Source organism: Polyodon spathula, chromosome 2 (assembly GCF_017654505.1).
Source record: "Polyodon spathula isolate WHYD16114869_AA chromosome 2, ASM1765450v1, whole genome shotgun sequence".
Lineage (NCBI taxonomy): Eukaryota > Metazoa > Chordata > Actinopteri > Acipenseriformes > Polyodontidae > Polyodon > Polyodon spathula.
The window spans coordinates 60,302,531-60,325,505 of NC_054535.1; the positions used below are offsets into that span (position 1 = coordinate 60,302,531).

Sequence of the window (22,975 nt, forward strand, 5' to 3'; positions counted from 1 at the left end):
AAAATTCTAAAAGGTATTGACAGTGTCGACCCAAGGGACTTTTTCAGCCTGAAAAAAGAAACAAGGACCAGGGGTCACAAATGGAGTTTAGAAAAAGGGGCATTCAGAACAGAAAATAGGAGACACTTTTTTACACAGAGAATTGTGAGGGTCTGGAATCAACTCCCCAGTAATGTTGTTGAAGCTGACACCCTGGGATCCTTCAAGAAGCTGCTTGATGAGATTTTGGGATCAATAAGCTACTAACAACCAAACAAGCAAGATGGGCCGAATGGCCTCCTCTCGTTTGTAAACTTTCTTATGTTCTTAAATACTTTGCTGAAATCCTCAGATTGCCGTGATGGTGAAATGGCATCAGATCCAAAAGAAGAAACCAAAACCGCTGATGTATATCCTCAGTGAGCTACTTGTTGATAGTGTTAAGTGAGCTGTTCTCACTGTGTGTGTGTGTGTGTGTGTGTGTGTGTGTGTGTGTAAATAAACCTACGTCCCTGCGGGGTGTGTCAACTTCAACCTCTGTCTCGATCTCCTGCCTGTCACTCAGCAGTGAATGCATGCACTGACAAACAACTACCCTGTCACACAGAGACATGCCCACTACCAACCGGGCATAAACACCAGTCGGTATTGCATTGGTTTGGTATCATTTACAATTCACAAAATAAACGCCTCGTAATTTTAAAACAATAATTTTACTTAGTTCCAACCAGAGCTATGCATCCTGGGGGAGCACAAAGACTTATGTTGCTATTTCAGGAAAGGAGCGATTCAAGCTGCTGGCTTCATGCAGGGCACAAGGCTGCTGCCTGGATGTAACAAACAACAGACTGTAGTCCACAATATACGCATTATTAAACCTTTATACCCTCGGACAGGTGTGACTTCGTCACAAGCTCGTCTGAGCGGCTTTGGTATGTAAGATTCAGGTTTCGGGGTCATTAGGAGGTAAACACCCATGTGGTAATGATTACATTTTGTACTTGAAAGGGAACATGATCAACGAATGTTGTACGAAAATTAAGGGTGTAGCTAACTCTCATCTTATCATCTGCAGTAAAGGAAGAGAGCCAATCTAGTGAGAAATATTAATAATATTGGATAACTTCAATATGCTTACTATTCCTGCATTCTTGTAAATGCAGCTTATTTTTTTTTTATTATTTTTTTTTTACAGTTGTCGATGCATAGTTGGAAATGTAGTATACATTATTCTAAATGTAAATAAGAGTAGTCCTCTCAGCTACATTTAATTAGTGCTGTATAATTTCTTAGGAAGTGTAATGTATAATTAAAATATCTTCAGACAGTGTTTGCAGATACTTATCATATGTTGTTATTTGCTGAGGCACTGAAGGCCAATACAACAGTGCAAACAAAAGGTTTGTTTATTTTTTTATTTTGTTAAGGCAGCACTTTATATCAATGCTTTTGAGACAGTTAATTATTTTATAATATTATTTTATATCCTGAATCTCAGAAAATGTAAGGCAAGAGGTATTGCTTTCCGATCATACACCAGGCTTTACATCAACTTTGAATAGTTTATTGTGGGAAATCTGGAGCTGAACCTTTAAGGAGAATGCAATGGGATATTTACCATAATGAAGATGGCCAGGTCACTTTGTGCTTTAATTAGACCTCTAAAAGGAAAACTTCTAAGTAGTCCCATAGATATTCCATTGTAAATAACATAGTAAAGCCAAAATCCAATTTGCCTTATCCTTGCTTATTATTACCCACAGTGACATACAGTATACAGAAAGAATTAGTGAGCAGAAATAATGAAATGCATTTTTGTTATTATTTTTATTATTGCTTTCCTTTCTTATTTGATGTGGTGGAAATGGGCTTCAAAGATTACTTTATGATTCATACTTTATATTTGAATCCCCAGTCTAACTTACTTCATGTGACAGCACAACACATATGTTCGTATTATTTCTTTATAGCAATGACCATTTCTAACATACTTTTTCGGACGATGCTGTAAATTATGAAGCAAGTGGAGCACGAAGGGAATTTTGGTTGCATCTTCTTCTTCTGCAGTTAGAATTTCTCTGAACTCCATCTCCATATTTGATTCTACTGCTCTGCAGTTCTTCTACCAAAGCTGTCCACGCTCCATCTGCACAGACCGTGCCGTCGGCCGCAGAATTAAGTCTCCAATCTAGCTGGTGAAAAACTCTTGTGAACGCACCCATTGTTTCACCAGCAGATGTCACAGCAGATGAACACCATAAGCACAAAGCTTAAATTAAAGTACTGTTTACACTGTACTGTATGATTCTGGTCGTACCGAATTTTAACTTAAGTTGAACAACAACCTATTCGGCTAAACGTTACTGTGATGAATCAAAGGGGTTTCGGTCTGCAATTCAGCCTCCCAACAGTAGAAGGCATCAAACCAACTTGGGACTTCCCTTACCAAGGTCTCGTGACCATGGCAAAAGTAATCTTTATGAGGGGCGGCACCTTGGTGAGGGGCGGAAGTACGAGTATGTAAATTCCAGCCACTGGAGTCAAGTGAAGTTAAGGATACCTGTCAGTCTGGGATTGCTGATCCACTGACTACTGGGGCGGGGTTTGCATACTAAAGAGAACATGCTATTGTGTTCGGTGTTGGTCCTGAGGAATAGAGGCGGGGAAAAAAAAGGGCTGGAGGGAAGTACGTGCGGGGTGGACTGTGCTATTTACTTTTATTTACGAACGGAGGCCTTACTAACTTTGCTCTTTTCTGTTTTTATTCCTTTTTGTTTCATTTTGGATTGAGCAGATCACGAAGAGGACTAAGAGGCTTCCATTCCTTTATTTTTGGTTACTCCAGCACTCCCTCCCTCACATCCTTCCTTATTGTTTTTTTTTTCTTTTCCGTGTAATATTAAATAAAATTTTTATTTTTTTACACGTAAATCGCGGTCTGGAAAATCCATTTTTACTCACACACCTCACAGTGGGCTTTCTTGAGTAATGGTTTCCTTCTTGCCACCCTACCATACAGGCCAGATTTGTGGAGTGCTTGGAATATTGTTGTCACATGCACACTTTGACCAGTCTTGGCCATAAAAGCCTGTAGCTCTTGCAAAGTTGCCATTGGCCTCTTGGTAGCTTCTCTGATCAGTCTCCTCCTCGCTCATCCAGTTTGGAGGGATGGCCTGATCTAGGCAGGGTCTTGGTGGTACCATACACCTTCCACTTAATTGTCTTGATCATGCTCCAAGGGATATTCAAGGCATTTGATATTTTTTTTATACCCATCCCCTGATCTGTGCCTTTGTCACGGAGTTCTTTTGAAATTGCCTTGGTGCTTGTGGTTGAGTCGTTGCTTTGAAATGCACTACCCAGCAGAGGGAACCTACAGGAACTGCTGAGTTTATCCTAAAATCATGTGAATCACTACAATTTAACAGGCCATTGGTGTGTGCTTTTGAAGGCAATCGGTTACACCTGAGCTAATTTAGGATTGCTATTACAAGGAGGGTGGACACTTATCCAACCAAGCTATTTCAGTTTTTATTTAATTAATTTTCTACAAATTTCTAGAATATTTTTTCACTTGCAAGTTGTGGGGTAGGATGTGTAGATAAATGAAACAAAAAAAATTATGCATTTTAATTCCAGGCTTTCTATAGGCACTGTATATTGCTGAAAGAAGAAATACATGCTTTCCATAAGTCTTTATTGAACGAGGTTGAACACACTTATTTTTTGATTAGAAAACATTTCAGAAAAAAATCAGCATTGAGGTATATGAAAACTGGCTATTTGTTACTTATGCAGCAATTGTAATCCACATTTGCAAAGTATTGTTACAAGAGGGTTTAAATGAAGAAATATGTAATTTTGGTGGATAATCTTTTGTATTTTTCACTGAGAGTATTGCAGAAATCCTGCTTTGAAAATTAAAAAAAAAAAAGACTTATCTATATTTACCCACATTTTTCAGTTGCATTATATTGCCAAAATATTGAATTCCATCTAAGAGTCTAGATGGACACGATTAGCATGAATGCATTTAAGTTGTGAGTTCTCAAATATGAAAGCAGTACATTTCATAAATAGCAGTATGTCTCAAGCTCCCCTCGTAAAGCCTTTACTGTAGGTAAAGTAGAATATATAGAAAGGTCAGTAAGCTGTGAAGTGTAATATGTCTGTCCAATATGGTTGATCAAAAGCTGTCGCTGCAGCCGTGTTCCACATACTCACATGCAATGCGTACATGTGCCTTGCGGCTCTTGGTTGTGCCTGCTGAGCTCCAGGCCACACACTGGCACCAGTAGTCCTCTGGGCCAAACAGCTCCTCCACCTGCTGACGGGTAATCTCAATGCTCGCCTCTCTGACCACCAGGCCTGTTGGTAAGAAACACAAAACAAAAATGTATGGTTTTCTGAGATACTTCAAAGGGACAACAGCTCATTAAAAAGAAGTTGCACACAGGTGTACACTCTAAAAAGACAAAATAAATAGTTGTTTTTCTTTTCTTTCTTAAAAGCTATTGTCATCCAGCAGAGAAAAATGTATGGCTTAAAAAAAAAATAATATTACTTGTTTAAGATAACTGTATCTACAGTCACAGCACACAAAGTATTTGTACAACACAGGTTTAAATTGCAGCATTTATGTGGTAAAGATGAACAATTTTGGGCCTGGGGCCTCTCACAGAATATCAATGAAAATAGCCCACTGCTTTCTTAAGCCACTTGATCACTTGACATTTAAATAGGAGAAACCCAGCTGAAAACAGATCATCGCAGCTATAAAGGCTTTGGAACAATTATTTAAAGTTAAGTAACCTGCCAACTTAGTACATTGTTTGCATGAAATCTTTACTCTCGAAAATACAAGCACCCTTTTTAGGAAAACGGCAGGATAATGAAATCAGATTAATGCAAATACCACAGAAGACTTTGCATATGAAACACTGCACTGAATTCTGGAAAGGTGAGCACCAATGTATTCTTTTTTTACATGGTTAATGTGACAACCTTTTTTTCTAAATTAAATTCAACCAATGTAACCATCCAACATCCAACAAAAACGGGTGTTTTTCTAAAAGTAAACCTACTTTTTAACTGTTTTTAGAGTGCATGAGGGTTACCCTCTAGTTAGAGAAAGGTATACTATGTACTTTATGTGTAGAAAGAGCAGCTTTTAAAATGGTTTGGGAGAGAGCTGCATCCTGATTGGCTGATAGGTGCTCCAAGCCATTGAATTATTACAGTAGCAACCAAGACTTTTTACAAACAGATATTATTCTGATAAGTGTTTAAAAATATATTTTGAATTGGCCGCTATTTTTCCCTCAATAAAAACAAAATGCAATGTTAGACTTCCTCCATGTAAATTTATACTTGTTTTGTGACTCCAATGTCCACACATTCCTGGAGGATTTAGACTGCAACAGTTCAATATCAGAACCAACAGCAATAATTTTTTAAAAAAGACCAGTGAAACCCTGAGTACTACAAGACACCTCTCTCTCAGTACTGCTGAAATTAATACAGCCAATAAAGAAGAGAGGCATACAATACGCAGCATAGAAAAACTGGTAATAGTGGGACAGCAAATTCTGAGCATCTTAAACCACAAAATGATTATTCATATAGTTACCTGTAGCAGGGCGGTAGAAAAGCCCTGCTGTTTAATCATATTGTTTGTTTATTTTTAGAATAGGGTCTCCCTCCGCCCCTGTGTTATTTTGTATTTGTTTATTGTTTTGTATTTGTTCCGTTATTTAAAAAGACGGTGTGCATGTGTGTACATTCTGGCAGAGAAGAGGTTTGGCAAATTAGTCTCTGCCAGCAATTCAAAAACTCGTGCAGAAGGGGGCCATCTCCCGAATTAGTTAAGTGATTCATTTGTTGCTAATCGGGAGATGGTCACCTGTATAAATACCTGCAGCTCTCTGCACTCTGGGTGGGTGTTCAGAGGAGGAACGAGAGCGAGCGAGGAGTGAGGGGAAAATAAATCTAAAAACGATCTAGGATCAGTGAAGGCGATTGCCCAGCCTGACCTGGATCGCATCTGTTATTTCTGTGTTTGTGACTTGTTTATTATTTTATTTTTGTGCTCTGTGAGCACAGTGTTGTTTTTGTTTAAATATTTTATTTATTTTTGTTTTCTTTAATAAAACGGCGCATGCGCCACTGCATTGTACCTTTTGTTTTTGTTGTTCCTCCTTCTGGTCTGGGTCACTGCAACGCCATTTACGACATTGCCATTGTTAGTTCATCAAATGTAGAAAAGTAGCCTTGACAAAGGATTGAAATGCAATTGCCAAGGACATTAAAAAGATAGGCAGGTAAGAAGGATAAGCAGTCGGAGAGCTCTTAGAGGTTACACACATAAGACGAACAGCTGCTATTGATAGGAGAGTTGGGGACGTAGTAGACAAACGAAATTGGTAGTGGTATCCCATGCAAGCGAAGACGAACAGCTAGAATGGAGTGTAGTGTTGGATATCCTATAATACTGGTGTTGGATTTCGGATAAGTAGGCTTTGAAGAAGAAAAGTGGAAAGAGTCAGATCAATATAGAGTGTGCGGTGGAGCGTGTCCCTGTAGGCATTTACTCTGAGGCTGCTGTGAATCGTAGATTTGCTGCAAACCCTGTTGAACTGATCGGGAACAGTCAGACTGCATTAGGTAAGAGGCTGCTTTTGACTGAAAAACTTAATTGTAGAAATAGTTCCTCCATATTGGCTGGCAGCTCCACACATTAACCATTAGCATCTTAAAGTAATAATTTCAAACCAACCTCCAGATAATAAAATGATTCGAAAATACAGGGATTTCTTACACAATTATATAAGATAGCTTATAACACGCACACAACTTGTGGTGTCATACTGCCATCAAGTGGTTATGATTAAACATCCGTGAGTCCAGTTGAATAAGCAAAGGTGTAGACTTACACAAATACATTGCAAAACAGAAACCAGAACAAATTTCACAAAGAGTAAGGTTTTCATAACAAACTGGGGATCCCGTTTTAAAATGAATTGAAACCACATTAATGTCCTTACCCATTATGATTATGTCTCAGCTACTGAGAAAGTAACAATGGATCACTAGAGCCAGGAGAGTGTATGTAAACAATACAACGTGATGATTGACAGTAATGTAATGGAGGCAACAGCAGTGAGATTGAGTACTGTACCATCGCAGCTGCTGCTTAAGCACTGGATTGCACCAGAAAAGAAATACCTTTACAAAACTTAGCATCAGAATTCTGTGAATGTGTTAGTCTTTTGAATGATGCGCTGGAAATTCATGTCAAGTAAGATTTTGTTTATCTCTGGGGTCAGAACACTGGAGGCAACAACAGCAGATTGAGTACTGTACCATCGCAACGATTGATGTGGAGGCCATCATTGCGCAGGGAGGGCATCGCTGTGTTGGTAGGATAAAACAGAATACCAGGCGGATGTCTTTAGCCATTTCATCTGCTGGATTTTGATAGAGTGATGATGCCATTATTGGAAATGTCCTGATTCTAAAAGAAAATTGCTGCAGGTGAGTTCTTCTGAATTCCAAATAATAGATTTATATGTGGGTCTGTAGTGATACGTAAAATGAAAAACACAAGATACATAGGGGTGACTGATGATTAAATAGAGTAGATTTAATTGATGAAAGGAGATGATAGGATTCAGGTCCCCCCGAACCTCACATTACAAATGTGTGTAGCAAAGGAGAATACATACTAATGGGAAGATTCAAACTTCCCCCATATAAAACGTGAAAACCTGGTGGGGTGCACGACAGCCAAAATTGAAATGGTAGAAATGACAAATAAATGCTTCCTAACGCAATTTGACAAGGCTCTGATTAGAGGGGGCCTGCCTTCATTTAGTCTTTTCAAATAACAAAGACAGAAAAACTAAACAAAGGTCAGAGAACCATTGGCAAACATGGTCTAATTTTAAGTGCTTTTTAAAACCTCAAAAAGTACAACTAAAGCTAAGGTTTACAATATAAAAAAGGCAAACTGAAGGAATTAAAACAGGGACTAACAGAAGTGTATTGGAGTAAAATAGAGAAAACATCCTCAGAGAAAGGATGGCTATTTTTCAAAAATGTAGTACTAGAGGCGCAAAACAAATACATCCCAAAAGTAGACAAATCTAAAACAAAATGGCCCAAATGGTTTAACAGATCAATTAAAAATATATACCATTCAGAAAAAAGGCACTTAGTGTTTAAAATGGTGCAAGATCAAAAGTACACAGAAACAGTACTTGCAACTGAAACTCAAGTCAAAAAGGAGGTTAAAAAGGGCTAAGAGAGAAATAAAAATGAATATTGCCAAGGGGGCTAAAACCAATTCCAAAAAGGTTTTCCAATATTATTACAGCAAAAGAACATTCAAAAAGGAAGTAAAATGTCAAAGATATAAATGGCAACATAATAGATGAAAAGAAAAAAATAACAAATATATTAAATGGTTATTTAGTTTTTACAAAGGAGGAAGTTGAAACCCCCCATCAGTATGGCTTCTCCTTTGCTACACACAATTCTATACGGATAGCATTCCCCCACATGTCAACCTGCCCCTATCCAGTATTAAAGGAGACTGGAGAATTACAAACAATACACTGATGCACAAAAAGAGAGACAAAACCGAACCAGGGAACTACAGACCAATAAACCTGACTTCTATTACATATGAACTTATGGAAACGATAATAAGATCTTAAATGGAGAATTACCTACATGGTAACAGTATCCTGGGAGACAGTCAGCGTGGTCTTAGGAAAGAGAGATCATGTCAAACTTACCTACTTGATTTTTTTGAGGATGCAACATCAACAATAGATAATTGCAAAGCATACGACAGTTTGTTTAGATTTCCAGAAAGCTTTTGATAAAGTCCCACATAAAAGATAAATTCTTAAACTGAATACAGTAGGGATTCAAGGAAATGCATGCACTTGGATTAGGAAGTGGTTAACATGTAGAAAATAGAAAGTACTTTTTACAGGAGAAACCTCAAAATGGAGCGAGGTAACCAGTGGAGTACCACAGGGATCAGTATTAGGCTCTCTACTCTTCCTAATCTACATTAATGACAGATTGTGGTGTAGTAAGCAAACTTGTTAAAATTTGCAGCCGACACAAAAATAGGAGTGGCAAACACTGTTGCAGCAGCAAAGCTTATTCAAAATGATCCAGACAAGATTCAGAACTGGGTAGTCACATGGCAAATGACATTTAATATAGTAAAGTGTAAGGTATTGCACTCAGGCAATAAAAATGTGCATTATAAATATCATATGGGAGATACTGAAATTGGAGAAGGTATTTATGAAAAAGACCTAGGAGTTTTTGTGGACTCAGAAATGTCTTCATCTAGACAATGTGGGGAAGCTAAAAAAAAAAGACAACAAAATGATTGGATATATAGTGAATAGCATTGAATTTAAATCAAGGGAAGTAATATTAAAACTCTGCAATGCATTAGTAAGACCTCATCTAGAATATTGTGTTTAGTTCTGGTTACCTCACTACTAAAAAGATATTGCTGCTTTACAAAGAGTGCAAAGAGCTACCAGAATTATTCTTGGTTTAAAAGGCATGTCATATGCAGACAGGTTAAAGTAACTGAATCTATTCAGTCTTGAATAAAGAAGACTATGCAGCGATCTGATTCAAGCATTCAGAATTCTAAATGTCAACCCAGACCTGAAAAAAGAAACAAGGACCATGGGTCACAAATGGAGATTAGATAAAAGGGGCATTCAGGACAGAAAATAGGAGGCACTTTTTTTTTTTTTTTTTTTTACACAGAGAATTGTGGAAGTCTGGAACCAACTCCCCAGTAATGTTGTTGAAGCTGACGCAGTGGGATCCGTCAAGAAGCTGCTTGATGAGATTCTAGGATCAATAAGCTACTAACAAAACGAGTAAGATGGGTGAATGGCCTCCTCTCATTTGTAACTTTTCTTACCCATTTCATTAATTTTATCCATTTAATTTCTGACTTTAACCAAGTCTGTGAAGCGAAACCCCAGATGTAGTACCATGATTGACAGCTCTATCTCCAATGGGGACTCCACAGGTTGATGTAGCAATGTGACAGAGATTGAATGATTCTTGGTGTTAGATCTACCTCCCGACGTGTGAGGGTGCTGTGTAAAAGGAATAGAGGACCCTGGACTAAATGGCATGACAATTTATTCCTTTGGTTAGGTGGAAATCGGCCATCTAGAAAAGTGGCACAGCTACGGTACCAAAACTCAGTGCCCGGACAGGAAACAGTGTGGCATCTGCAGATTGGAGGAGCGGATATGCTATGACTTTAACTTGGTGTGTGATTTTGAAGGTGATTGGTTACACCTGAGCTAATTTAGGATTGCTATTACAAGGGGGGTGGACACTTATCCAACCAAGCTATTTCAGTTTTTATTTTTTTATTTTCTACAAATTTCTAAAATAATTTTTCACTTGGAAGTTGTGGGGTAGGATGTGTAGATAAATGAAAACAAAAGTTGAAAATTTTTGAAAGGGGGTGTAGACTTTCTATATATATATATATATATATATATATATATATATATATATATATATATATATATATATATATATATATATATATATACACACACACACACATACATATACATATATATACATACACACACACACAGCTCTGGAAAAAATTAAGAGACCACTGCAAAATTATCAGTTTCTCTGGTTTTACTATTTATAGGTATGTGTTTGGGTAAAATGAACATTTTTGTTTTATTCTATAAACTACTGACAACATTTCTCCCAAATTCCAAATAAAAATATTGTCATTTAGAGCATTTATTTGCAGAAAATGACAACTGGTCAAAATAACAAAAAAGATGCAGTGTTGTCAGACCTCGAATAATGCAAAGAAAATAAGTTCATATTCATTTTTAAACAACACAATACTAATGTTTTAACTTAGGAAGAGTTCAGAAATCAATATTTGGTGGAATAACTCTGATTTTCAAGCACAGCTTTCATGCGTCTTGGCATGCTCTCCACCAGTCTTTCGCACTGATGTTGGGTGACTTTATGCCACTCCTGGCACAAAAATTCAAGCAGCTCAGCTTTGTTTGATGGCTTGTGACCATCCATCTTCCTCTTGATCACATTCCAGAGGTATTCAATGGGGTTCAGGTCTGAAGATTGGGCTGGCCATGACAGGGTCTTGATCTGGTGGTCCTCCATCCACACCTTGATTGACCTGGCTGTGTGGAATGGAGCATTGTCCTGCTGGAAAATCCAATCCTCAGAGTTGGAGAACATTGTCTGAGCAGAAGGAAGCAAGTTTTCATCCAGTACAACCTTGTACTTGACACTATAACACAATTTTTGTTCCTGGGTAGTAAGTGTTATTTCCTAATTGCTTATGCCTCAAAAGTAAAGAAAATGGCTATTATTCCCCACAAACTTTGCTTTTGTGATCAGGACAGTGATATTTCAAAATATCACTATTTCCAATGGGAAAACGGGCAAATGTGTGTCTTTGTCTTTTTGTTCACATAAAGTCAGAAAAAAAACAACATATGAATCCAAATTAACATGTATCTATACTAAAGTAATACAAAAATGTCTACAAAAGATTTAGAAGTGAGTAGTTTCGAGATTTACGATTATACTGTAAATACATTTATATGTGAACGAAGACACACATTTGCCCATTTTCCCATTGGAAATAGTGATATTTTGAAATATCACTGTCCTGGTCACAAAAGCAAAGTCTGTGGGGAATAATAGCCATTTTCTATACTTTTGAGGCATAAGCAATGAGGAAACTACACAAAAAAAAAAAAAAAAAAATTGTTACACTGTGTTATATATCGGTTAAAAACATTGGTGGTGCTGGGCCCGCATTCCAGAATATTGGTGGAGCATGGGCTACATGGGCCCATATACCTGAAGTCATGTTTACATCTAATTAGACAGCAGTGGCAATTATTCATTATTTCCGATTGTTGTGACGTCTAGGTAATTTTGTAGAATCGTCTTGTTTGTAATCCAGAGATTGAATTTATTTTATTTTTTTTTTTTTATGTGCCATGCTTCGGTTTACCACTTACACAAACACATAGTGCACCCCATGTGTTATGCCCTAGATACCTGACCCATGGGGCAAATGGGGCGTGTGCCCCTCCACTCTGACCCATAGGGAAAATATATACTTTGCCCCCCCCCCACTTTTTCACTCACTATTACGCATATTATACAACTTGTCAATGTTTTTTTTTTTTTCCATGAGAAAGTTTAAAATCAAATATACGTATGTGAAATGTAGTCGGGTGCAGACCCACATTATAAATAATCTAATTACACCACGCGAATCCCCCTTACAGTATTGATTTGACCCAGGCAGTAGGACGTATGCGTCAGACACAAAAATAAATAAGCGGAGACAGAAGTTGGAATATGCCCGCCGCTGAGCCGAGGTACTGTAGGAATTAAAATACAGATTTCTTAATACTGTCATTCCTTTTTTATATTGTACAAAAATCTTATAATGTAATTTGTTTTCAGCTGTTACGGTTATTGTATGTGTAAGTTAGCAAATTATTCTTTAAGGGTAAATCGCTGTTGATAGAGTTGACAGATCGTCAATGAGTCACTGTAGTAGCTTATGCTAAATTAGCTTGTTCAAATGATTCAGTGATTTGTCTTTTTTTTAATGGATTTATACTGAAGTATATTATTTTAAACTAGAACCGCCACGGTAATCATTTTGACTGTTTTCACTTTTAAAATTTAAATTACTCTGCGTGTGTTGGAGATTAGCGGTTGTCTATTATTGACTTTTCCTAAGTACATATACTAAACATCCTGACAGCGTTTGAAAGTCAAAATCACAAAAAAAAAAGCTATAAGCACTTATACCTAGAACCACTAAAAGTATTGATTTTGACAACGACAGCAAGTGGGAGAAGTACAGGCGTGGAAAAGGACAGAGCAGTTTAGAAGCAGGAAGGAGAAATTGCATCTTTAATTGCTTTAATCAGAAAACAGAGGACATTGGGGAAACACAGCAGCAGCTCAAACTCAAACAGCCGCGTGTGTTTTTCTGATAACAAACAAGATGAAACTCGGAGCAGCTGATTCAAAGGATGCAACATCGATAATGGATAATTGCAAAGCATATGACATGGTTTATTTAGATTTCCAGAAGCTTTTGACAAAGTCCCGCACAAAAGATTAATTCTCAAATTGAATGCAGTTGGGATTCAAGGAAACACATGTACATGGATTAGAGAGTGGTTAACATGTAGAAAACAAAAAGTACTGATTAGAGGAAAAACCTCAGATTGGAGTGTGGTAACCAGCAGTGTACCACAGGGATCAGTATTAGGTCCTCTGCTATTCCTAATCTACATTAATGATTTAGATTCTGGTATAGTAAGCAAACTTGTTAAATTTGCAGACGACACAAAAGTAGGAGGAGTGGCAAACACTGTTGCAGCAGCAAAGGTCATTCAAAATGATCTAGACAAGATTCAGAACTGGGCAGACACATGGCAAATGACATTTAATAGAGAAAAGTGTAAGGTACTGCACGCAGGAAATAAAAATGTACATTATAAATATCATATGGGAGATACTGAAATTGAAGAAGGAATCTATGAAAAAGACCTAGGAGTTTTTGTTGACTCAGAAATGTCTTCATCTAGACAATGTGGGGAAGCTATAAAAAAGGCTAACAAGATGCTCGGATACATTGTGAAAAGTGTTGAATTTAAATCAAGGGAAGTAATGTACAATGCACTAGTAAGACCTCATCTTGAATATTGTGTTCAGTTCTGGTCACCTCGCTATAAAAAAGATATTGCTGCTCTAGAAAGAGTGCAAAGAAGAGCGACCAGAATTATTCCGGGCTTAAAAGGCATGTCATATGCAGACAGGCTAAAAGAATTGAATCTGTTCAGTCTTGAACAAAGAAGACTACTTGGCGACCTAATTCAAGCAATCTTCGACCTGAAAAAAGAAACAAGGACGAGGGTTCACAAATGGACATTAGACAATGGGGCATTCAGAACAGAAAATAGGAGGCACTTTTTTACACAGAGAATCGTGAGGGTCTGGAATCAACTCCTCATTAATGTTGTTGAAGCTGACACCCTGGGATCCTTCAAGAAGCTGCTTGATGAGATTCTGGGCTCAATAAGCTACTAACAACCAAATGAGCAAGATGGGCCGAATGGCCTCCTCTCATTTGTAAACTTTCTTATTTTCTTATGTTCTTATTCCACACAATGAACACAAGCAAGTAAAGAACAAACATTTAATCAACAAGTTTTTTTTTTTTCTTCTAGACTTGGTTAACAACTCATCAGTACCCCGGACCACAGGTAAGTTGTTTTCAGGTCATTATTTTGCTACTGCATTGCTTTTCTTTGTTTAAATAATTAGTTTTACACAACCCTGTTTAAAATAATTTCACAACGAGATAGAGTCTGTGAGTCCTATTGTTTACTTACCGTTAACCCAGTGATGGAGTTTATATTAGTTTCGCTCCATCAGAGGGTTAAACACAAATTAGAAATTAGAAAAGGTAATTTAACATTATGATGAATATAAAGACATACGAAATGTTAAGCAAAACAACGCAGTGACTAATAAGAAAAGGCAGGATACTTGGAGTTGGAAAGGAGTTATTTTTTTTTAACTCTGGACTGCAGTTCAATGTAAAACTTCTGCTGTTGGCTCTCTGTGAATGGATGGAGTAATGGCAAATTTGCACTGAACATTAAAAGTACAACCAGATATCCTTGTTTTGAATTATTTACAGGATTCATCTGAATATGGCTAGTGGCTAATCTGGCTAGTTGTAGTTAGCAATGTTAAACTATGTAATTTATTTTCTATTGTTTTGGGCAGGTTACAATATTTACACTATTAAGATTTTATAAATATTATTTGTTATAATTAAAGAGATGTGGAATATTTAGGGTGATATGATGGGTGTTATTTTATGAAATTATTTGGTGGGTTGCACAAAACTATGCTACTGTAGCTTTATTTGGAAGAGACTTGCGCTGTGATGTTACTGCTCATTGAGTTCTGTATTTTATTTCAGTAAACTTGTGCCTAAGGAAATATGGTACTGAATGAAGAAATCTCGTCTTGGACATTGTTTGTACGCTTCATGAATCCTGCTAAACTTTACCGGCTTACCCTGTTATTCTGTCTGCTTTTACACACGCATTTGCATTTTATTCTTGGGAGTGTAAGGGACCAGAATTCAGGTAATCGAATACACAAAAAAGTTGCACCCTGTGTATTCATATAAGAAACTATTCGATACTCCATTCCTAATCCTAATAACAAACACTATTAAAATAATATTCATAATACAAAATAAAAACAATCCTTCTCAGAGTGTTGTCCCTTGTGTAGCCTCTCCTAAGTCCGCGCCAATCTTGCTGAGCGATATCAACTAGTCCTGGAATGATTGTAAATGGCATTTTTGACCTGAACAAATCAGATCCCAAATTAAAGTTAGACAATTCGATTGCGTATCTGGGTATCCATCAGGACATCTTACTGTGAGACTGCATATGATGTAAACGAAATGTTGAATTCAGAACAAATAAAGCTGCTGTTTTATCTGCATGTCTGCAAAACTGACACCAAACAAGCCAGAACGTTATTTTTTTTTCACTGTCATAATGAAGCCCGATGAAGCCTCCACTCTAAATATTAGTCTTCATTTTTTTCGGAATTACTTTTTGATTTATTGATTTCAGCACTTATTGGTTGCTTAGTTGTAGAAAACCCGATTGTAAAAGATTTGCCATGTCGTGGGAACAAGTACCAACACAACACTTCGGTTCGTAGTCAGATTCTTACTGTACAACAAATATGATGTGCGGCGGAAAAGTTTGGATTAGTTCGTAGTTATGTTTTTAAAAAATGGTTTGTAAATTATTTTCAGATTTCTGGCACACTGGTCCATTTTCCTAGATTCATGAAACAGAAGCCATGTGCACTATATATATATATATATATATATATATATATATATATATATATATATATATATATATTAATTATTAGTTAAATGTAACCAGCCCAGTTGGGCCTGTAGTGCTTCATAACTACTTGCCAAACTGCGATCTCTACAAGGCTCGGACTGCTGGGTCATGGTTAATGTGGAACCCCGCCCTAACCCTAACCCTTATTTCCTTTTGGCGGTTCAAGAAGTGCCTCAGGCTTCTAATGGGTTTGCCGCCTATACGAACATCAGCCAAGGGGTGTTCTCCATCTCATAACGGAAGGTTGGGAGGAGGCTCAAAACAAATCGCAACATATAATCAAATACATATTATAATTAAGAGATCGCTTGGAATTAGTCAGTCGATTGGCTCATGAAAATCTCAAATCAGATCAGCATGTGCAAGATTTAAATTATAACCAAAATGCTTGAATTGTGTTTTTTTGGCTTGGGGACAAAGTGCTGCTGCTCCTTCCATCATCGGAATGTAAACTGTTTGCTAAGAGGCAGAGTCCCTTTGAGGTAATTTGGTCCATTGGAATGGTGAACTATGAAATCCGAAAGCCTGGGAGGCATAAATAAATCTTAGATTTATCATGTTAACCTTAAGCCGTGAAAAAAACGGGCAGTCTTGTTTATGGCTCTGGGCCCTGGGTTATGCCACAAAGCACAGTTGATATTTTGACAGGGAAAAGATTAGCTGAGGGTCAGAAAAAACATGTCTTTGGTCTAGTGAAAATGTTTGATGTGTTTTCTAATGTACTGGGGAGAACATGCTATTACCACTTTGCCGGGATTGAGAATGAGGGAGAGACCTATTATATTCAAGAAAGCTGAAGAGTGGCCATCCAGAAAGAGGTACAGGGGATGATAAAATAAACAATGATTGAGCCCAAGCTAGACAAAACCATGTGCTTCTGTGTTGACTTTCGGAAGGTAAACTTCAAGTTTGATGCATACCTCAGGTGTAGAGCTTTTAGACCAACTGATAATGGCACGGTTTATCTCAACCTTTGATTTAACAACGGGAAATTAGCAAATTCTGCTGACCCCCTTTCCTGTGAGACAACAGCCTTCTCAACCCCCATGGGTTTCTTCCAGTTTCATGTTAAGCCATTTGGATTATATGGGTCCCCGGCTCTCTTTCAGTGACTAGTGGATCAAGTGCTGCGCCCTCATCAAGCATATGCATAAGCGTACATTGATGATGGTGTGGTTTACAGCTCTATCTGGGAGGTGTATCTTAATAGATTAGCTGCCACTCCACAGTTGCTGAGAGAGGCTGGGCTCCTAGGCAATTTGGCCAAGTGTGTGATTGTAAGAAACTAAATAAAATACCTAGATTATATTTTGGGAAATGGTTGTGGAAACCAATGTTCAGGCTTTATTGGATGCACTGGTTCCTGCAACCAATGCTCTACAATCTGTGTTGGAACTAGCTAGTTATTACAGAAGACTCATCCCAGCATTTTCTCCATTGGCTTTGCCCCTCAGATTGAATAATTTGGTGGAGCTAGAATCTCCCGCGTGTTATTTCTGATCAACTCTGGAGGGTGGGATGTGTGGCAGGCAGAAAAGGATCCTGACTGAAGTTTGCCAAGGGACTTGACTGGTTGCAGTCTCCCCAACTTCTGTAAGTCTGAATGTCATACTATCACTACAGTGATACCCTAACTAGGAAAACACAAAATAACTTGGGTGGCACTATAAACGTGCACCTGTGTGCTGTTTAGAGCACAAAAGACTTGTGTGAAGTTCCTTACCATCTTACCACTAGCCATCCACAGTCTGATAAAGCAGTACTACATTTTTGCAACGTGAGATGCGTGCTGTATGCACTTAAAGAGGCTGTTAATCAGCAACTGAAATTGTTAAAGCAGGAGAGAATAATTTTGCCTGTAGCACACAGCGAGTGGGCAGCACCGATTTAGTGTGTGTGCCCAAGTTAAATTGTAGAGTTAGGATATGTGGGGACTATAAGGTCACAATAAACTCTTGGTTAAATGTGTACCAATATCCGATTCCAAAACCCCATGATTTGTTCACCAAGTTAGCTGGTGGAAGACCGTTCAATAAATTGGACTTGTCTCAAGCTTATCCACTGATAGCACTAACTGAGGAGTCTAAAAGAATATTTGCCAATTAATATGCACAAGGGTCTGGTCAGGTATAATATGTTGTTTTATGGTGTGGCTAGCACGCCAACAGTGTTTCAAAGAATAATGGACTGTAGGGTCTAGAATGTACTATGTTACTTGGATGATATACTAATTACTGGAAATACAGATGATGCACACTTAAGAAACTTAAAGGTTAGAAGGCATGGGTATACATGTAAACAAAAAAGTGTGTGATTTTACAAGACAGTGTCACATGCCTTGGAAACAAAATAAATAGTGAAGGTATCAGTCCACTTGCACAGAAAACAGAAGCCATAGCTAAGGCTCTAACCCCACAGAATGTCACTGAATTTAGGTTTTTCTTGGCTTTACTAAATTACTATGGAAAATTCATTCCCTATCCATGGATGTCAAGTCTCAGGGTTTACCCGTGAAACTCACGGTTTTTCACAATTTTGAGAGTCTCAAGGCCGTGTAATGGATTCTCATATTTGTGCATACGTTTGTTATTGTTTGCGAAACCCTTTATACATGATAGTGGTAACAAATGCAACTCTCCAGGTGTATTATTTAATTATTTTTGGGGGGGATGTGATCACCATGAAGAGGTATACATTACCATTCTATATTCTTGTAGCTGTTACGCAAACTCCCCCCTTATTCCAAAGATAGAATTGCCTTGTTGTATCAAACTGACGGTTTGTCTGTGCGAGCCTTCTATGTTTCTGTACACAACACGTCATTATTAGGACAGAGTCGAAGGAGAGGCTGTCAGACTGTCACTGTCTTGTTCACACAGAAATAAAACAGAAATGGACATCAATGGGAATGTAATTTCTAAAGGCGAAAAATATAATGTTATTTATAATGCCAGTGGTTATACATACAATACAAAGAAAGACTCCATATGATAAGAAATAACAGAACAATTGAAAATTGATGGTGTGTCTCTTGATTTCACCTTCATTTTGGTCAAAGTGACAGGGAGCACCACACACTGGTTTCAAAATTTCCATAAAATGTTGCTGCTTTGTTTTAATAATGATGAATAATAATAATAATAATAATAATAATAATAATAATAATAATAATAATAATAATATTCACACACTAACTGGAAATTTTATTAAAATTGAAATCCAATAAAAAAAAGTATATTAAATTAATTCTCAGTAATTTCAAAGGAATGTATAGATGTATTCTTTTTGAATGATTTACATGTTAAACCAGATCACATATAAACATTCACTATTAAACGTCATTTTTTTTAGAGTGTGGTGTACGCAGACTTTATTTATTGTATTTTATTTCCACAAAAAGGAACAAAAGCAGACAATATTTTGTTTTCATGACCAGCTACAGTTGTGTACTCGTGCTGTATTTGTGTAGTTTTCTTTGCTCCCAGTGTTCATAGCCCTTAAATCTAGGTCAGTGGTATAGCTGTCAGCCATGTGCAAAAATCTTGATCCGTCACCAGCACACCCCAGGATGCCAGATAGTACTGTGCACACTAACTAAACAGAGAGAGGTTACACTCAAATTGAAAAGGAAGCATTAGGCATTGTTTTTTGGGGTTATGAAATGTAATAACTATCATTATGGTAGAAATTTCACCACCAACCCCAGGTAAAAATTATGGTTCCCAAAACAGTAGTGCCTTCCTTTAGCCACAGCTTGACTACAGTGATGGTCGCTAATACTGATGTCATAGCAATACAAAATTCAGTACAAAGCCTCAGCTCAGCATGGAAATGTTGATGCATTGTCCCATTTGCCGATCAAAATTGAGTATTAAGGCTGTAATCTACTTTACAAGGTGTTACTGGATGAATTACTTCTTTCAGCTCAGGACATAGCTAGAGAAACTAAAACAGATCCTGTGTTACGAAAGTAAGCACTTTAACTGGGTGGCAAAACCACATTACTGACGAAGAGTTTAGAGCAGGATTTTCAAAAGGTCGTAAATGATAACTAGTGTTAATCGACAAATCGGTATGTAGCATTGATTTTGACAGTTTCCTAAATTATCTTGATTTACGAAATAATGTTCATATATGAAGCAGCTGTGCTTTTTGCGACTTTCTTTTATTTGCATGGGAATTTGTGTTAATTGTCATAATTTATCAGAAGTCAACTTGCACTGGGAAAAAGGAGGGTTTTAATTAATGAAAGAGTCTATAACGCACCGGACCGTGGCTGTGACACCGACAATAGAGAGAATGTACAGACTACCTAGATCAGCGGTCCTCAAAGTAATTTTGGCACGGGCATAAATTGATCTTACTTGGCTGTTTGCGGGCACGCTGACTATTGCATAGGATCTTACACACTGCTGCCTTGCGATATTTTTATATATATACAGTACCAGTCAAAAGTTTGAGTACACCTGCTTGAAACTAGGTTTTTCATGATTTTCTATGCTTTTAACTGAATAAGAACATAAGAACATAAGAAAGTTTACAAACGAGAGGAGGCCACTCGGCCCATCTTGCTCGTTTGGTTGTTAGTAGCTTATTGATCCCAAAACCTCATCAAGCAGCTTCTTGAAGGATCCCAGGGTGTCAGCTTCAACAACATTACTGGGGAGTTGATTCCAGACCCTCACAATTCTCTGTGTAAAAAAGTGCCTCCTATTTTCTGTTCTGAATGCCCCTTTGTCTAAACTCCATTTGTGACCCCTGGTCCTTGTTTCTTTTTTCAGGCTGAAAAAGTCCCTTGGGTCGACACTGTCAATACCTTTTAGAATTTTGAATGCTTGAATTAAATCGCCACGTAGTCTTCTTTGTTCAAGACTGAACAGATTCAATTCTTTTAGCCTGTCTGCATATGACATACCTTTTAAGCCCGGAATAATTCTGGTCGCTCTTCTTTGCACTCTTTCTAGAGCAGCAATATCTTTTTTATAGCGAGGTGACCAGAACTGCACTCAGTATTCAAGATGAGATCTTACTAGTGCATTGTACAGTTTTAACATTACTTCCCTTGATTTAAATTCAACACTTTTCACAATGTATCCGAGCATCTTGTTAGCCTTTTTTATAGCTTCCCCACATTGTCTAGATGAAGACATTTCTGAGTCAACAAAAACTCCTAGATCTTTTTCATAGATTCCTTCTCCAATTTCAGTATCTCCCATATGATATTTATAATGTACATTTTTATTTCCTGCGTGCAGTACCTTACACTTTTCTCTATTAAATGTCATTTGCCATGTGTCTGCCCAGTTCTGAATCTTGTCTAGATCATTTTGAATGACCTTTGCTGCTGCAACAGTGTTTGCCACTCCTCCTACTTTTGTGTCGTCTGCAAATTTAACAAGTTTGCTTACTATACCAGAATCTAAATCATTAATGTAGATTAGGAATAGCAGAGGATCTAATACTGATCCCTGTGGTACACCGCTGGTTACCACACTCCATTCTGAGGTTTTTCCTCTAATCAGTACTTTCTGTTTTCTACATGTTAACCACTCCCTAATCCATGTACATGCGTTTCCTTGAATCCCAACTGTCTATAAACACTTAATATTTCATTATATGTTGCATGTTATTATATAAGCTGATAATCATAAGTGAATTGCATTCAAAAATTAAATTTTTAAATGAAAATGTAAATCTTGTCAATTTCAATGAAATGGTCACCCAAAGCAAGGGGATTTCAATCTTAAGCCCAAGTCAGTTAAGTCTGAAATGTGTAACACGGTGTTAGAACACTGGCCTAAGTATAAAAGTGTCTTTGTCAGATGTTCTGAGTTAACTAGCATGTTACCTAATTAACCTTTTGGTCACCAATTATTGTTAACAGGTGAGGCTCCATGATTACTATAAATATAGGTAGCATAGGCACAAGTTTGTCATTCCTGAATGTAAGGGAGCAGAAAATGGCAAAATATGCTCAGTTAAGCAAAGAAAAAAGGCCAATCTAAGACAAATTGCAAGAACTTTGCAACTGTCTGTAACTGCTGTGGCCAAGACCAAACAATTTAAAGAAACTGGCACTCATGAGGACCAAACAACATGAGGCAGGCCAAGGGTATCCTCAGAATCAGAGAACAAGTTCATTCGAGTCACAAGTCTGCAAAACCGGCGATTAACTGCCCCTGAAATACAGGCTCAGCTAAATTCTACTGGAAGTACAAATGTTTCAACATCAACTGTTCAGAGGATATTGCGTGAAGCTGGCCTAACTGGAAGAATTGCTGCAAAGAAACCATTGTTAAGAGTGCAGAATAAGAGGAAAAGACTTGCCTGGGCCAAAAAAAACACAGAAACTGGACGTTTGAGGAGTGGAAGTCGGTTTTATGGACCGATGAGTTAAAATTTTAAATATTTGGGTCCAACCCAAAGTATTTGTAAGATGCAGAGAGGGTGAGGGCATGAGTTCTGCATGTGTGGTTCCTACTGTCAAGCATGGAGGAGGCAGTGTCATGGTCTGGGGTTGCTTTGCTGGTGACAGAGTTGGTGATCTTTACCAAGTCCATGGCAAGCTCAACCAGCATAGCTATCATATCATACCATTCCATCAGGATTACGACTAGTTGGGCAGTCCTTCATTCTTCAGCGATAATGACCCGAAACACACCTCCAAAGTAGTGCAAGAACTATCTGTCGAAGAGACAATTTTCATTTTTCTTGAACATTGCTTTGATACTCCTTATGTTTTGTTTTGTATGTTGTAACATGTGTTTTCATTTTCAACTATTTACAGAAACGTATACGACGTAAAACATTGTCAATTATGAAAAAAACTTAGTTTCCAGCAAGTGTACTCAAACTTTTGACTGGTACTGTGTATATTTGTGTGTGTGTATGTGTATATCTCTCATGAGAAGGCACTCTAATAAGGCCAAGTCTCAGGTAGTAAT

At 37.6% G+C, this 22,975-nt stretch overlaps 1 protein-coding gene across 1 annotated transcript in view; it reads right to left on the reverse strand.

Moving 5' to 3' along the window:
* Positions 1-22,975, reverse strand: part of LOC121298867 (netrin receptor UNC5C-like) — a 419,182-nt gene that overhangs the window by 208,772 nt on the left and 187,435 nt on the right. The window contains exon 3 of the mRNA XM_041226130.1: positions 4,204-4,347. Within this exon, the coding sequence (XP_041082064.1) occupies positions 4,204-4,347 (144 nt within the window). The remainder of the gene's footprint in view (positions 1-4,203; positions 4,348-22,975) is intronic.